The 18670-nt window shown below is 32.7% G+C and overlaps 4 protein-coding genes across 5 annotated transcripts; all 4 read right to left on the reverse strand.

Annotated features, from left to right (window-relative positions):
* Positions 1-384: 384 nt before the first annotated feature.
* LOC115235188 (proteasome subunit beta type-5) lies at positions 385-1968 on the reverse strand. The gene is made up of 5 exons (XM_029806802.1): positions 1755-1968; positions 1271-1427; positions 951-1163; positions 637-870; positions 385-561 (listed from the first exon to the last, which is right to left on the reverse strand). Exons 1-5 carry the CDS (start codon positions 1896-1898, stop codon positions 449-451), a joined length of 861 nt encoding a protein of 286 aa, XP_029662662.1. The 5' UTR covers positions 1899-1968; the 3' UTR covers positions 385-448.
* A 1851-nt stretch (positions 1969-3819) lies between these two features.
* LOC115235178 (rab-like protein 6) lies at positions 3820-7943 on the reverse strand. The gene is made up of 6 exons (XM_029806785.1): positions 7808-7943; positions 7105-7276; positions 6529-7019; positions 5550-6352; positions 4912-5413; positions 3820-4756 (listed from the first exon to the last, which is right to left on the reverse strand). The coding sequence occupies exons 2-6, from the start codon at positions 7229-7231 to the stop codon at positions 4556-4558; spliced, it is 2124 nt and encodes a 707-aa protein (XP_029662645.1). The 5' UTR covers positions 7232-7276; positions 7808-7943; the 3' UTR covers positions 3820-4555.
* A 448-nt stretch (positions 7944-8391) lies between these two features.
* On the reverse strand, positions 8392-16604 carry LOC115235155 (histone-lysine N-methyltransferase SMYD3). Of its 2 annotated transcripts, none has more exons than XM_029806749.1 (6): positions 15955-16604; positions 11034-11275; positions 10654-10958; positions 10151-10430; positions 9862-10024; positions 8392-8671 (listed from the first exon to the last, which is right to left on the reverse strand). In XM_029806749.1, exons 1-6 carry the CDS (start codon positions 16083-16085, stop codon positions 8446-8448), a joined length of 1347 nt encoding a protein of 448 aa, XP_029662609.1. In that variant the 5' UTR covers positions 16086-16604; the 3' UTR covers positions 8392-8445. The 2 variants fall into 2 exon arrangements, with proteins under 2 accessions (XP_029662609.1, XP_029662610.1); XM_029806750.1 differs by lacking the exon at positions 15955-16604 and adding an exon at positions 11498-11860.
* Positions 9090-13877, reverse strand: LOC115235157 (surfeit locus protein 4 homolog). Its single transcript, XM_029806751.1, has 3 exons — positions 13726-13877; positions 12066-12740; positions 9090-9403 (listed from the first exon to the last, which is right to left on the reverse strand). Exons 1-3 carry the CDS (start codon positions 13774-13776, stop codon positions 9317-9319), a joined length of 813 nt encoding a protein of 270 aa, XP_029662611.1. The 5' UTR covers positions 13777-13877; the 3' UTR covers positions 9090-9316.
* Positions 16605-18670: the final 2066 nt, after the last annotated feature.

Consider the following 18670-nt stretch of genomic DNA (forward strand, 5'->3'; position numbering starts at 1 on the left):
AATACACACGCAATGACATATACCTATATGCCCGCGATATGATTTACATGTAACGTACACATACATAATAATTAGAGAAATATAATCACAGAAATTAATTAAGAAATTTGTAGTTAAATGTATGTTCCTAATAATGTATGGTCCAAATTATGTTCCTTTAATATCAGAACCAAATAAGACATTCAATATCATTTTACAATGTGATATGAAATATATAAAGAATGTGAAAAGAATTTATTGAAAAATTATGTTTCAATTTTAACATACGAGCTGAAAAACTTAGATGAAATTAAAGGTTTAACAAAACTGTGGAAATTATGTTTAATAAAAATGTATAATACACACTGAAATAGTAGTGTCAATTGATAAATGATTTAGTGTAAATTATATAGATAGAAATCATTTTATTTCATAAACAATTAGTATGTGTACAATGTATATATTAGATCTAGGAGGACGTGCTTGGCTGCTCCGCTGCTTTTTCAGCTTGGTAGGCATAATGCAAATCCTTGGAATCTTGATCAGAGATGTGTACCCAGCCAGTTGATTTCATGTGATATACTGTAAAATGAAATGTATATTAAGACATTGCAGCTATTTTGTACAAAATATATTTCCTATTATTTTATAACTGACCTCTTATAATACCACCAGAATAGGCGTCTCTGTGTGTAGCATGATAGATTGATCTTCTTCCAAGTTCATAAGCCTGCTCATCAGTTAAATCCCATCTATAACCTGAATCCAATACACCAAACGCGAATACAGATCCAGAACCTACGCTAAAAACTTTTCCTGGAGTCCGAGTGCCCTCGGAATCAACATAATAAAGTCCAGGACCACGTTTGTCCCAACCAGCCAGCATCATACCTATATGCAATTATATTTATAAATTTTCACATAATTTACAGTGCTTAGATTTGTAACATGAGTCAAGAATGGTATCTTACCAATACTCAAGCCCATTCCTTTGAAATTATAAATCATATTCGACAAGAGTTTACTCGCTGCTGCAATAGAAATGCGTTCTCTGTTTCTAAGTTCGTACATGCGGCATTGCCTTGCTAAAACACGGTCCCAATAGACACAATCGGCAGCACCACCGGCTAATGTGCCAAGGAGATAGTCATTGATTTCCACTATTTTCTTCATGGTGGATGAACCTGAAAAACAAGGTAAGAATTAGTCTTATCAATAACTAGAAATTTTTAAATTGTTTTATTATCAAAGATATAATTTATCAATTGAGGGGACATGAAATGTGTTTTACCAATAAATTGCCCTCCTGTTGCACGTGAATCCACTGCCAGAATGATGCCACCCTGATATTGAAAGCCCAAAGTTGTGGTTCCATGATCAAATTTGATCTTCAGGTGCTTCCCAGTTTCATCAGTGCCTGCAGCTATACGACCGAGAGTTTCAGCTGGCTACAAATATACAAATATATATAAAAAAAGATTATAAAATTAAAATATAATCACATATTCTTATATCATATACTTAAATTTTTTCAACATAAAAGGCATAGAAAATGGAATCTTAAAGATTGACTCGCTTTTCAACTTCTGACATTAGTTTTTCATAGTATTAATATTATAACTAAACCCTCCCATACTTGTGACAATGCAAAATAACTTATGTCAAATTATTAGATTGCAACGGTGTCATTTATGTGCTGCAGAATATATATGAACCATTGCATGATGCTGCAAATTTATGTTACACAATTGTCTTTTATATCATTATGCGCTTACATTTATAAACGGCGGCACCGCCAGATGAAGATTATTGCTGAAGTTTTTCGTGTACGCTTCAATCTCGCCGGCAATCTTATCCTTTTCTCGCAAATAGCCAAAATCAACGAAAGAGTCGATACCACAAACCTCGGTGAGCGCCATTTTACCAAAACATTAAAGCAGTCGGCTAGTCAGCTCAGCAGGAGTGACAGGCAAACTCAGGCAAACTTCGAATTGATATTAGAGACCCCACGCGGTGACAATGTGAAACCTTTAATCATTAAAGTAAAAACAGAGAGAAGCATGAGAGAGGCCATGCCGCCGTTTTTCGAAAGGCACTTTTTCTAGCTCGTATAGAAGCGTCAATTAAATTTATTTTAGAGCCGGCAGAATTACATGGTCAGATTCACTTTTTGGTGCCACGGTAAAATGGCCGATTGGTGCATGTCCTGGTGCTAAATACATAATTGTGGATCAAAAATACGGAGAAATTATGGATTTATTAATGTTTTATTAGCTGCGCGTGATGTTTTGTCATTCTAGTATATACTACAGCGATAATAAATTACAATTGAAGTATTTTTATGTATATGCGCATGTAAAATTAAATAAATTTTCTTAATCATTTTTTTCTTAATTGTTAAATAATGTATAGAAGATATTTACAATAGATTGCTTTCACTTTTTTCTTATTCTTGAAACAAAAGTATTAAGCATTTTAAGTATCAAATCATACTTTTCATTTATACTGCTTTTTATTATTAATTTTCTTTTTATAATTATATTATTCAATTAATTTTTTAATTTATGAATTCAGTTGGATGCGCTAGTGCGTATCAATGTATACATTAAAAGCTATTATAGACAAATTAATAAGCATAATTAATTATATTTCTCTATAATTTTAACCGTGTTTTATTGTTTTTTACTATAATAAAGGAATAAGTCCCTCACGTATATAAGAGACTTCGGAATTCTTTGACGATATATGTCATTTCGCTTGCTCTTTACTTGTTCTTGCTCTCGCTTTCGATGACATCGGAGACGTTCAAAAATATAAGAAATTAAAAATTTTATAAAAGTTTGTATGTATTCAATAAAACTCCGATTAGACACTATTTTTAACGCTCCGAAGCGTTTAGTGGAGGGCAAAGAATCTTATTTTTCGAGCGAAAATAGTTTTAAGCGGAACGTATATATTTATTTTGTCATGTGTTTATTTTCAAAAGACTTGTAGTATTAATTATCTTATTGTTTTAATTACTTAAACTTATATAAATTTGTATATTAATGTGCATCAATACGCACTACTGTAAAAAGCATAATTTGATATTACTTAAAATACTTAATACTTTTGTTCCAAGAATAATAAAAAAATAAAAGCAAAATTTATTGTAATAATTTATCGCTGTCCGTAGTATATACTAGAATAGCAAAACATCACGCGCAATTAATAAGACATTAATAAATCCATAATATTTCTCCGCAATTTTGATCCACAATTATGGATCATCTAGCACGTACATGTACCGACCGGTTGTTTTACCGTGGCACCGAAAAATGATTTTAGCCATTATATACTAGAATAGCAAAACATCACGCGCAGCTAATCAAACATTGGACAAAGATCATATGTGCACATGAGTGATGTTTCCGAACGTACCGTAGGCAGAGCAATTATTCTTATCAATGTTTAATGGCGAAGATCAAATAAAAAAAGAGAGATAATAGGATATCTTTTTCTTTTTTATTCGTTATACAATCTAGAGTAGTATAGGTATAGTGGGGGTATAGTTATATAGATGTTCTAAAGTTTTTGAACAGTGATTCCGAGTAATAATCAAACTAAGGTGACGTTTTTGAACGCAGCTCATCTGCTCATATGATTGCTATTTATGTCAGCTGTTCTGGCTATCCCTACTTTTTTCATTAGAAAGAGACAAAGATTCTGTTCTCTTGTTTTCTTTCTTTTTCTGCATATTTTGCAGAGATCTTAAAGCTAATTATAATTTTTATTATAATAAATTAACTTATAAACTGACAAGTATAACACATTGGTAATAATAAGATAAGAGAGATTCAATTTGTTTATATACATTTATTAACATGAAGCTGCAATGACTGCACAATGCTATACAATATGTTATAAAAAAATACAACACATTAATATAACACTTTCTTATATAAGAGGGATAACTTTTTTATTTTAAATTATATGTTTAACAAGAACAATGTATGCTAAGTTAAAGATGGAGTTATAAATGTATGTGATATCAACGATAAATATATATAAACCTTAATACAAAAAAACAAATATAGAAAATTAAAATATAATTAAATAATTCTGTAAGTATACCATTGCAACGCCACATAATTATTACATCACTTTATCATACTGGGTAAAAGATATTCACATATTATATCCATTCATACAAGAAACTCTTCATGATTTACAATTTTTCAAATACACGTTAAAAATTGTCAAAAATCTAAGATCAGAAGTGCAATATGACTTGATTGTTAAAACATATCTTCCGTAAAACTACAACCTTCAGCAAACCGAGCCCGATTAAAATGCGAGCTAACGCAGTCCAAAAGCGCACGTACGACTAGGTTTGTGGAAAATAAATATATATTATAAATTAATTGCAATCCGAAACATTATTCCTTTGCACCAATAATAATCTTCTTCCCTTTGTTTTCAATAGCATAACATACATCACATCGAGGAATCTCTTATATGGAGCAAAGTCTTTTTTTTCTTTTTTGCAAGATGCGCGTGGCTTTTAAAAAACATTACCGATAATTTTGTTGGAATGCTAAATCGCCTCGTAAGCAACGTCAACACCGATTTTTGTAGCTGAGCCGTTTAAAAACTCTTCGAGTTCATCTCGCTCTCTGTTCTCGTCCCTCGATCGGTGCGATGAGCGTTTCTTTCTCTTTTCAGTCTTTTCCGTTTTTTCCTTATCCTTATCCTTGTCTTTTGCTTTCTTCTTTTTCCTCTTCTCCTTCTCATCCCCCTAAAATCAATAACATAAAAAAAAAATTTAAGAAAAACCCATATGGAAAGCAAGCTTAAATCAATCAAGTAATAGTAAAGTTGAGAAAAATATATCTCAATATAACCCCAAAAATCTTTTATAAAAATCTTTTATGGATTGTACAAAACAATTACCTTCTCTTTATGTTTCTTTCTTTCCTTCATCACTGGACTACTGGCATTAGAGTTTATATGACGCATGCTAGTGTCATCAAGCAGCTCCAGGTGAACATTGGAGCTTGTCATGCTGACGTCTAGACTCTTATCGCTCAATTCTAATCTGTCCTTCCTCGTACTGGTACTGCTCACGTCTTCACCTCCTTCAGGACTCTGCCGCCACTTGGAATCCCGTCGCAACCAGTTATCAATAACGTCTGAATTCATGTCTGGCTGCTCGTTCGGCTCGTAATTATTCGAAATATGCAATTCTTGCTCTATAGAAGAAATGGAGTCGCGTTTCGTGATTTGATTTGACTTCTCAATATTTATTTCTGGACCTGATAGCGGTTCTAGTTTATGCTTTTGTTTAGACAGCGGATTTTCTGCTAATTTTGGCTGTATAGGAGAAGCTACTTCTTCAATGGATGACAAGTCATCTTCATAACCAGCTACTAAAGGATTTGCAGTCTCCGTGTCACTGTATAATAAAATTATATTATTAGCAGTACTAGTATTGATTATAATTTTGATGATATATATCAAAAAGTATAAGAGAATTCGTAGTAATAATACTAATTATATATTCTTAATAATTTATAAAGCTTTTTATTTACCTCTCAGAATCTATTTCTTCTTGCTGTACCTTCTGTGGCGAGACCTGGCTACTATCTTCCAAAAACGATCTATCCAGCATTCCATCATCTGGCACAAAGTCTTCAACACTAGTCAATGGTGCATTTAAGTTAAGATTTTTCACATTTGGTAGTTTTCCATCTGTCTCATCTTCCTTCTTGTGGCCAAAGATTTTGGACATGAGTGATGGCGGACGATTGAGCGAATCTCTTCTCTCGCCATTGTCATTGATGGATTCAGCTGGTTTAGCTACTTCTATTTTAGCAGCAGAATTTTGCAAAATAGGTGATGTCACAATTTGCGAAGCTTTCATAGAATTTGATAAATTATTCAACGTATTTATCGCGGAGCTCTCTTTTTTCGGTAATGATTTCATCTCCAAACTTTTCATTGGGATCGGAGTTCCGCCGCCAATTGGACCGGGCATTGAAGCCGACCTTTTGACCTCTCCGGTGGCATTCGGGAAGTTCGCATTGTTGGAAAGTGCAAGATGATAGCTACTCATGGATGATGGAACAACATTTGAGACTAGATTACTAGCAGATACTGAATCTGCAAGAGCTCTCCTCCGGTTCACAAGATTATCTAGGAATTTATTATAATCGGCGTCGTCACTATCCTGGAAGAGATCGAGTTCTTGAATGGTCAGACGCGTTTCCTCCTCGTTGGTCTCAAGCTGCTTCAACAACGTTTCGCGTTGCAGTTGCAAGAATGGTAGATTAAAAAATTTGTGCAATAGTTTTAAACCGAAGCCATTTCGCATCGATGATTCCGCATATCTTACCTGCAAAAATTAATTTATAAATTTAGAATAAAACAAGTTTAAAAAATTCTGATATAAATAATGATTCTAATTAAATTTGTTAAAGACACATCAAGTTTAAATTTATTCATTCATAGTAAAATATTAACTAATAGTGTAAGACATGTAATGGTCATAATAATAAGTAATTTAATTACTTGTGCGGTTCTTTCGTGTAGCGTGTCTATAAAGTATGTCACGTGATCCGCGGTAATAGTTCTGTGATGCGACATATCACAGTGATTGCCAAGAACAATAACAGGAATATGGCTAGGTATTTTCGGCAATTCTCGTTGAACATAGTCAAATGTCCAACTCTTCGTGATATCCATCACGATAATAACGCCATTAGTGCCTTTGTAAACGTCAAGAAACTCTGCATCTAGAGCTGGTTCCTCGATAACGTTTTCCGCATTAGTCGGAGTATTATCCATCTTTAGACCTTCCAATTTCCGACGACGTCTGCCACGATCTACGACATCCCATACCTCCACTTTTACCACATCGTCAGTGGCTTTGTAATTCCATTGTATACTAGCCACCTGTATCTCTTCCGTGGGTATATATTCTTCGATAAACTTTTGCCCTTGCAGTCTATAGAATAAACATGTCTTTCCTACATTCCTGTCTCCCTTTATTATTATTTTCACTAAAAATAATGTGTAAAGTTCATATTACAATTGATATCCTACTCTATTATTTACATTCAAAAACATATACATATGCACACTTACTGTTATATTGTACACCTTTGGCAAACTTTCTCTGAAGATTTGTCGGCATGGATTGATGGGCCGGCCTAGGAGACACATTGCCGATACCATCCGATTTGCCAGTTAATCTTTTAATAGCAGAAAACATTGTGATCTTCAAAGAAGCAATTGTTCAAAGAATTAATGTTGATGCCTGGAGAGAAATTAATATGATGTTATATATATATTTATATTATGTAGTATAAATGTAATTCTAAATATTGGCATAATAGTAATATAAATATTCTTATTATATTTTAATGATTGCAAGTAAAAATTACATAATTTTGGATTATTAAAATATATTAATAAGAATATTTCCATGAAATAAAATACACATATCGCACAAGTAATAATAACCATAAATAGATCTTTCAATTATTCTATAAGAATAATTATATATTACATTTTATTGTAAATTCTATGCATCATATATAAACTATAAAGAAATATATCATATTCATAGATTATAATATTCTGAAATATTAGAGCAAAAATATTTTAACGCCCATTTTGAAGTTCGCGAACGAGACTTGACATTCTAAGTGTATTTTTTTTAACGATATTATCGTCAGAAAATCGTTTGGCAAATCTCTAGGTGCGTAAACAAGCAAGATCCTCTCGAAGATTCATCAAATTCACATGAAACTCGTATCGCAGAGAAATCGCGAGCAATTATACTTACCACATGTTATACTCCGAGTTTCGTGAATGGAGCAAACCTCTCACTGTTGGATGCGGCTCTGACCTGACAAGTCTGATTCAGTTATGCTAAAAGCCAGAATGGAGACTCAAGACTCAAGCAACACGCAACCGTAGTGGAGGGGATAACGTACACAAGCAAGACCGAGTATATGTGAGCTCGGCGCTTCGGGCTTCGACTAACTTCGGATAGCAGAAAAGGACAGATATACTATTTTCTGTCACTTTTCTACCAAACCGGCAACGAAGGCGACAAGCGATGCTGCTCGCTTCTTGATACTTGATACGTGCGACAGCATTAAATGTTAGACTGAATTAAATGTCAGACCGTGGGTTTGACAGATCCCCGGTCAGTTTTTCACCGTGTCAGACCCCAAGTCGAAAATCTACTTAACGGACATAAGTCTGAGAAAAAATATTATAGAAATAATACAAAAGTATGCAATGCAATATATAAACATATATTTTAACAGATGTATTAATATATACCTATTATCACATAATAAAAAATGATATTTCGCCAAAATGAAGCAATATGGAGAAGGAGAGAATGGATCACACACAAGTTTATATATCAAGAAAATTATTTATTACTAAAAAAATTACAAAATTCTGAAATTGCTACACCCCGTTAATGTTTGTATTCGATGCCATAATAGCTTGGTAGAGTAAAGGTTTTAATTCTTCTCTCATTAAGGAATGCTGATCACCATGTGTTATCATTAACACTTCACTTGCCTTTTTTAATACTTTAAGTGCTTCTTTTGGTTTTTCCAAGTGCAATTGTATCTTCCCAATCGTGAGATATAGCAATCCTGTCAAGGGATGTATTTCTCCATAATATAATCTAAAAATTGAGCACAATTATCTATAAATATCAATATTGTCTTCAATTATATATAAATATCAATATTGTAATGTTTATTTCTTAACCACTATAAAACATTTTTTTTTACAAATCCGGAACGCTTATTTACAGTAAGAGAGAGAGTTAAGTTAAAGAATTATAATAAAACTAGAGAATCGACGGATTTTTTCTCCCCGAAAATTTGTAAATCTTGAATCCGGAACAGTGGAAGCATTTATCCGGTACTAAAACTCGAATCTCAAAGCAATCAGTTCAACTCACGATTAAAAATAAATGAAAACATACATGGAAAAAAATACATTATCCACATTAGATGCAGTGTTGTATGTACAATGCCATTATCGATAATATAGTCTTTATCTGTATGTGCTTATCTTTTTTCTTCTCTATACTATTATTTTCGTCATAGTGTTAAAATACGAATCTCGATTAACCGATTAGTCACATAGAATGATTGCATTGGGCCGGTGATATCGACATACTGAATTTCTTGTCGTTTAACACACAATGGTTTAAGATTTCTTTGAGCGTACAAAGGGACAGGAATGGGAGACAGTAATTCGTTTTAACTTTTGTGATAACAACCTGATGATGTATCCACCACATCCATAAATAGGATTGTTTCTACCATTCTTTTTTATGTTCATCCATCGATACTCCGCCTGGACCTAGAGAGACTATCATCAGAAGACCTCCGATGACTGAAAGTGTCTACAATGAAATACAAATATATAAGGAATTAATAAATTATATATCAAAATTGTTGATTTTTGCTAATAGAGAACAATATATTATAAACACATATAGGCATATATGTATGTGTGTATTTGTGTATATATAATGATCATAGATTAGATAATAAAGAACTAATAAAGTACAAAAGATTTGACAGAGGGAGTAAATTATACAAAAAAATTACAATTATATTAATATATTAATATTAGTATTAATTATTGATATACATTAATTTAATTATAGAGAGATACATTAATTATTCTCAGTCACATATAAATTCTGTTTATTCATTATGATATTTTAATATAAATGAAATAGAAGAGTAAAAACATAAAATAATAACAATTTCTATATATATTAATATATAAAAAGCAATTTCAAATAAAAAAGATTTATCTAATTAGCTATGCAAATTATACAAATGATATACTCACAAATATCCTGGAATAAGTTCTTTGCCATATAATTCTGCATCTTCCCAATATTCTAGATTCATAGCTGCAATATGAGCTGTTTCCAGAGTACGAATATGCTGTATATTAAATCTGTGCAGTATATTCTTCTGCTTTTTCAAACATATTTTACTAACATCAAGATCTATTATCATTAATAAGGATAAATTATAAATATCAAGAATATATTTTATTTTTGTTAGATAAATATTTTACTCTAAAATTCTAAATATTATTTAGCTTTCTTAATATATAAATATTTAAAGGATACAAGCCATAGCTTTCATTTCTTCTAAATGATGAAGAGTAAAGTCAGTAACTTCTCGAAACGTGTTTTTAAATTCCTCTGATATTTTTGTACCACATTTTTCACAATTGTCAGCTTCAATTAGACATGAAGAGTCACATGATAAATTTGGACATGCGGCTGCTTCAGCCATAGGTTCCACTTGCTTACATCTTTCGCAATCACACCAAAAATAATATGTATTGTACAATTCTTCACGTCTGTCTTTGTTAGAATTGAGTAAATCGATGTATGATATTTTTATCTGTATGTAAAATAAGATTATATCAACAAATTTCAAAATAAGAAGACATTTGATATATTAATTCACTTTTGATCATTAATTTTTTATTATAAATAGAACCAATTATATTGAATATTTAAAAGTCACTATATAATATTCATAGAGAAGTTAAATTCAGCGCTATTAATCTTTTTAGTTTATTTCAGCATTATTAATCTTTGTATTTTATTTCATCAATATCTACCTGTGACCAATCCAAAGAGGGAAGATCCATTATTGTCCTGATAATGATAGTAGTCCCTTCGAAAACAGCAACTGCATTGGGTTTACAACTGTGATCCACCACAGATGCTCCCAGATAAATACCAGCTCCAATGCTGTTCATATTAAGATCTAATATGTTAAAGCAATTAGTACACATTCTGCCATAAATACCCATCAACTCTGCGATGTTAGGTATTGTTTCTTTCCCAAGAAACTCATATAAAACTGCACATAATGTGGTGAAATGCTCCAGTCCCTTTGCATCTTTTTTTAGATTTGAATAATCTACAATCCAAACATACAAGTTGGTTACACATTCACATATATTCTCTAAAATTGTTTGATTAGAAAAATACTTACGTGACATTAAGTCTTTGAATTTTCTGAAATTTTTTTCAGTATAATAGCCTACTTCGTCAGCCCCACCTCGTTTGAGCTTGAGAACTATACGTGCCATAAGCCGTGCTGCATCTGGCACAATCTTTGGCAATACCTTCTTCAAATGTGTACATTCTGCCTTATGTATCGACCACGATTCTTTTTGACAACTGCGGTTGCAATAATATACATACTGACAAGCCGAACACTTTAATAATTTGCCGCTGCAATAAATTATATCATGGATGTTGATGAAATAAAATGATAGCATACATCAAATATATACTTATATCTAACATTTTATTTGTCTTATTATCTATACAATATTTTATTTTTATCATACATAAAATAAGAACAATTTATTCCTAAATAATTAATTAATATAAAATAATTACAAAATGATAAAATCACAAATATCTCGCAATTTTATTCTTATTCTTTCATACCTTTTCAAACAATTGTCACATCGAGTAATTCTGTGTTTCGAATTAAGAGCAAAGACAAACGGTTTGCTAGTAAAAATTATTGTTCCTCTTTTTTGTATATCGTCACTCATTTTAAACGCAGAAACGCGAAAGACTTTGATGAAACATTCAAGCTTTCTGTTCCCAATAATAACCTAACCTAACCTAATGTAGATACATTATTTTGTTGCGAAACTACAGCGAAACGAAATACCGGGATGTTCTATCTAATCTGTAATTTTTATAATATTGGATTTTTGTTATTATGTCTTTCAACTAGGTCATTCGTGACATAATTTCGGATAATCTCCAAATGAATTATATATATATATATATATATATACATATATATACATACGTATAAAATTACTTTTGGCAGAAATAAAATTACTTTTAGCATAAATAAAAAGTGCATTTTGTGTAGAAGTAAAAAGGCTAATACCCTCTCTGTTTGGTAACAAATATATATTTTATTAATATTACAGAGAGGTATTCAATATTTTAGTTATGTATAAATGAATAAATGATTAATAAAATCAGACAAACTTACCTGGAAGAAATCATATTTGAGGAAATCCCTGAGCGGCTTATAGTCAGGAATGGTCCACCATGCATTATGATAGAAGTTCAATGCAGTCAATAGGACGACAAGTAGTAATGCGCTCAGCTTAGTTTTGTAGCCAATTGTTACCAATACCATGAAGATGCTGCCGACAATGTCTTGGAGGATTTGTAGAAAAGAAATCTCGAAGCGAATCAGCGTAATGAACATGAATGCCAACAGAATTCGGCCAGCCAATTGCAGTAAATTCTTAGGTTTGTTATCACCAAGACTAGGCACACCAGCAAAGAGCGATCTACCCTCAACTCGCGACTCTGCCAGCACCAGTAGAAGTGCTCCTATTAGCGCTAGATTCCTGAATAGGAATTGCATGTCCCATAGAATGCTGTACGCAATAGTCTGTAGAATCACAATGAAGAACAAAACGCTGCAGGCTATGCTGACTCGCCATCTACTAATCACCATAACACATCCACCGAGTTGTCCAATAAGATTTACGAGGACGAAGACAGTGGCTAGAAATTTTCCGCAACCCCATGATGCGTCCATATACTCTCGTTGCTCGGTCCATTGAAACCACATTCGCAAGCCATCTTCTAGGAAGGTAGCAATGAGACACAATCGCGCTAACGTTGGAAGCACGTGTTTTCCATTGCGAATTACCTGTCACAATAATAAATATTTTTAATAATATGTCGTGCTTTTTTATTTAATTTAATGATGATTATACTACTGTGTCTCTTGATAAAGTCATATTAAGGAATGGATAAGGGAAGAAATGGAATTTGAGAGATTTTATTAGAAACTCTTTAAGCGCCAAAGTATCTGAAATATTATATTTGTATCAGCTGTTTTTTGACAATTTTTTATTTTCTTTCATCAAAAATTTTACTTTTGTTATTTAATATGAATTCTCTTCCATACATTTTTTAAAATTGCTGATCAGTGTATAACATGTTACATTATCATATATGAATATCTGAAAAGTAGGTCTGTGAAAGTGGATAATGATCCATATGTCTGACAAAACTGTAAACGTTAAAGAAAGAAATCCACTTAAATATAACATTCTCAACAGCAAATAAAATTTGTTTGATCATCTTCCTAGATAAAATAAAATGCTAATAGATAATAAGAGAGATATGAGAGAGAAAAGTCACACAGTCATCATTATAGAGTATATTTCACACATGCAAGTGTGAAAATATTGAATCTTGTTGAACATCTGTTCGTCTAAATGATATCTATGTGATCGGTAAGAAAAGGAAAAAGCGGAGACATAGCTCACTTTTGCATCAACAGCTCACGTACTATCGTCGCTCAGGGTTTCCGAATACACCTGTGGAATTCATAACCTGCAATTTTAGCGAACAACGATAGAACGTGCATCGCGAATCGCGAATCGCGATCGCTTAATCGAGCCGCGCGTTTCACGGCTGTGACAGATAATCCGCGAGAAATCGCGGATACGCGCGAAAATATGGGAATATACTGGGCGACGATGACGTTGACAGGAGCGCGGCTCGCTCGTTCACGGGGAACGAGCGATTTAACTCGTACCGTTTTTCTCTCTCTCTCCGTGGATACGACGGGATCGCGAGTCGTTCGACGACGGGAAAAACGGCGCGATCTCGCTGAAAAAACTCACCTGGTCGGCGATTTCCTCCGCCCTCGAAAGCACCTCCTGCGAGACCACCATTGTGTGTTGTGTGTTTTATTAAAAAACCGCAAAATTTCCCATACGCACACTGACGTATACACGTGCGCGCAGACAAGTGGCGCGGCGCGCGCCGCGCTGCGTGGCGCTAGCCGCTATACGAAATCCGCGGGGGGAGTGAGGGGGAGGGTTACATCATATGTGTGCGTAGTGGGACACTCAAGGAGGCAATCCGTTGCTCCCAAGTGATGTGGAGATCGGCTGGCTGCTATGGGCACGTCACTTCCGGCGTACGTGGTCGTGAAAACTGGCGCCCGCGTCGAATTCAATCTTGGAAAAGATTTGAATTTCATTCTCGATAGTTTTGCAAACGCTATCTTCGAGACACGTAAACGAATATAAATTACGAGAGCACACGGCGTCATAATGCTGTACGAATCATTCTGTATATATATATATCTATCATTAACATTGCGAGAATTATATATACATATACATATATATGTATATATTACAATGAACAAGATATTTTTTGTTCAAGTTTTATAATTTACGTTATGAAACTATTATTTATTTATTTTTGTATGTAGAAAGAACATTTTTTGCGCCGCAATACTTTTTTCTCATCATTTTAGACATCTATAAAATATCTCTAGAATCTAGAATAATAAACACTGGTTAATAAATACTGCGATTCGCGCTGCGTTCACGCTGTTTCGACCATTCCGATACTTCGAGAATCGCGATTCACTTCTCTCAATAGATTTCAAATGGCGGTTGATCGCGGAACGGGTCGCGGATCGTGGAATCACGTTCGAATCGCTTCGTATATTTCTCGTGAGTGTTATCGTCTAAAAGTGAAGTTCAGGCGCGGAAACGTGTCGCGAGTGTTTTGTAAAGTGTCGTACGTTTGCCGTAACGCGTTAAAATCCGATGAGCTCACTTGATGGATACGAGAATTCGTCCAACGGATTCTTAGGATGCGAGTCTGCAGTGGTAATATTTCGTCGATGCTGAATCTCTCGAATTTCGATATTTTACATCCAACCAATTAATATTCTCATTTTTCTTTATGTACAGAAGATGCAAAGGACACGCAGAGCAAGAAATAAGTGGATCTCGGCGCGAAATAGGAAAAGAGAGAAACGGTAGAAGAGAGAGAGAGAGAAACGCAGAAACGCGAAAGACTTTGATGAAACATTCAAGCTTTCTGTTCCCAATAATAACCTAACCTAACCTAATGTAGATACATTATTTTGTTGCGAAACTACAGCGAAACGAAATACCGGGATGTTCTATCTAATCTGTAATTTTTATAATATTGGATTTTTGTTATTATGTCTTTCAACTAGGTCATTCGTGACATAATTTCGGATAATCTCCAAATGAATTATATATATATATATATATACATATATATACATACGTATAAAGATTTCAACTTGTGTGCGCGCGATTTGAATTTAAAGAGACCTTATAATAATTTGTATATCTTTTTAGTTGTATTTTTACAATTTTATTTTCTTTCTCTTTCTTTTCATCTTTTAAAACTTTTACATATTTATATTTGTATTTTACACGCATAAAAAGTATAGAAAAGTATAATTAAAAAAGAAAAATCTTCATCTAGATTTTTTTTTTAATTACATTTTCATACTTTTATTTAACGTAAAATAAAAATATATTCACTATTATTGTAGAAGAAATAAAATAAACAAATTTTAAAAATGCAGTTAAAGTAGTACTTAATATATCTATTTATAGTAATGAGAATTTTAGGTTGACAAAACATGGCATTTACCTAAGTTGATCTTCATATTCTGCATTTAATAAATTTTCAATTATCTCAGAAAAGTTTGTGAATAGCTAATACACAAAATTCAAATATGATATATTTTCTTAGTCAAGATATACATTGCATATAACTCTGTATAAAACTTATATAAGTTACATTTACAATATATTTATTTGATAAATTGACATGCCAATTGTCACCCTAACAGAAAAAAAATTGGAAAAAATATATATCCATATAAATTACACATATAATAATTTTGTTAGGAGTAATGCCAATAAATTAAAGACGTCACAAATAAAAATTTAACAATTCAAATAGATAGTAGAATAAGACTTATATCAGGACTGAAGGAATAACAAGGACGAGACGACTTTCTATCAAGATTATTTCTCTTTTATACATATATGATAAAACAATTTTACCTTTGTAGGCAATGATCGCATCTTTCGTCACGCATCGCCGATCTTAATACATAGGCAAACGGTTTTCCGTACAAAATAGTGGTGCCTTTGCTCACAGGCACGCGTTTACATCCTTGATACTTGACTCTCATTTTTTCAGACTTTTTCAAATTGCACCTTCTCACTGACTATTTTGTATAGCAGAGTTGCACCTTGCTTATTAACTTTATATGATTGCACCTGCCTTCGTTCTCTCCCTTTCCCGTTCTGCTGACGTGTAGAGAGACTCGGACGCGCGCTATTTTAAGATCAGTTTATTTTCGCATAACGTTATTATTGGAGCTAACTAATAAACCCTTAACCCGCTGATTTCTCGCTAATACCCTCCTCCCCTCTCTTCTTTTTTTTCTTTCGTCATAATTAACACAAATCCGGAACGCTTATTTACAGTAAGAGAGAGAGTTAAGTTAAAGAATTATAATAAAACTAGAGAATCGACGGATTTTTTCTCCCCGAAAATTTGTAAATCTTGAATCCGGAACAGTGGAAGCATTTATCCGGTACTAAAACTCGAATCTCAAAGCAATCAGTTCAACTCACGATTAAAAATAAATGAAAACATACATGGAAAAAAATACATTATCCACATTAGATGCAGTGTTGTATGTACAATGCCAGAAACGGTAGAAGAGAGAGAGAGAGAAAGTTGCACGACGTGCGAATTGTTGCAGGTCCCTTCATCATCTTTTACACTGTCGGTAAGTTTCCTTTTATTTCATGATGGGCTTGCAGTCGGTACATTACGCAATACGGTTGACATGGTTTAGATGGCAATACTATGCACTTATGCAAGGTTAAGTGCCTTATGCGACTCCACGGAAATGGAAAAAATCATCGCGTGTTTAGATAAAAATTTTGTATGAAAACTGTTATATATGTGAGAAATTGTATCAAAGTACATATTTGCAGAACTAAGATTAAAACAAGATATATATGCAGCATGCATTTTTTCTCGTATTTTTTTAATTGTTTATGGCAACGCATTAACAAAGTAATATATGTACCGACCTTTTTTTTTTTTATTTAATTATGAAAGAATATCAAATATTCTTTTCAAATAAATTTTTGAAGTAAAGAGATGTTTTATTATATTTACTATTTTTTATCTTTAATATATAATTTTCTATCAAGAGAAAAAATATTTTTTAAATAATACATATGTTATAAGTTATGCAAAAATTTCGTATAATCATTACATAATTTGTTTTTAACATAGAAAATCGTTAGATTAATAATTAAATGATAGAAATGATTAAAATTAAGTTTTTCTTTATTCTCTATTTTATTGAAGAATTTGTTGCAAAATATTCATGGCTATATTTCACTATCTCAGATTCAGTTTGCATACAAGATTTTCTCTTCAAATCGCATTTTATGCCTATTATTTTTCGTTCCTTGTCACACGAAAGCGTTTCAACGACTGCAAGCCTCGTCATTTTTGTTTTGCGAACTACGACGGCGAGTTTCGTCGAGATGCCGCTTCGTGATACTCGCTATCTGTTACTCCTACTGCGAATACGTATCGCATGTATGCGCTGGGTATATCAAGTTGTAATAGAGACGAGTAGGTTTACTGCCATTGCCGTTGCCGGTAGGCGCCGAGTTACTTGATTCTCTACCTCTACCCTATTTGGGCCTGAACAGGAAAGGGAACTGACGAGTACATCTGTCCGCTGATCTTGTGCTCGTATCTATGCGTTTTAAGTAGTACATATAGATAGTACATACAGATAGTACTTTAGTAACGTGGAAACTCCGCTAAACTTCCGCGTACGCTTACATTCGTATAACTTACAAGGGAGGGATAAGAGAATTTTAGAAAACTTTAATGAAAACTTTAATCGAAGAAGGCAAATGTGTGTGTTTCCGAAAGGTGAATAACTTTGTATGCGTAGGTGTGTGTGTTCCATGCTCTATCTCTTTTTTCCTTTCTTTTTTTGACAAAAACTTAACTTTTCTAAAAATAGCTATATACAGACATCTTTATCTATATATTTATATCAATTATATACAAATAAATTATAATATTTATACTATAATTTTTCAAATATTTATGTAAAAATTTGATTAGATATATATTTTAATGATATAATATTATATTTTGTATCACACTAAAATTTCATTCTTTTAATTAACATTTAGAGAAATTTCCATTATTTCATTTATTTTGCAGAACATTTATCTTAAAATTATTATTAATCTCTTATAGTTTATTTTATAAATATTTTATTGTTAAATAAAAATTTTAAATATTTATTTTTGTTTTGAAGAAGAAAAAGAAGAATAAATAAACCAATTATATTTTGCAGTTCAATATTTGTAGAAACATGAATATCTTTTACATATTTACACCAGTTTTTCAAAACCAAGTATCATAGGAAAATAATTTAGCTATCTTATATAAATTCTCTTTATTTTGAAAAGCAATCAAAAACGTTTGACACTCAAGATAAAATAGTTTACTTTCCAAAATAGTATTACTTTTGCGCCGAGCTTTTTTCCGCTCTTTTAGAAACCTGCCGGGGTTGCAAGTGTATCCTTTTGCGCCGCCCTCGTGGCGACAGTCCCAAGGTGATATCATACGTAAAGTCGAAACTTACGTAAGTCGAGGACCGAGTGTGGTTGCACTCGTTCCTCGAAGCGTCGTCGCAGCATGAATCGAGCGGCGGTGAGAACC

Source organism: Formica exsecta, unplaced genomic scaffold (assembly GCF_003651465.1).
Source record: "Formica exsecta isolate Colony F162 unplaced genomic scaffold, ASM365146v1 scaffold211, whole genome shotgun sequence".
Classification (NCBI taxonomy): Eukaryota; Metazoa; Arthropoda; class Insecta; order Hymenoptera; family Formicidae; genus Formica; species Formica exsecta.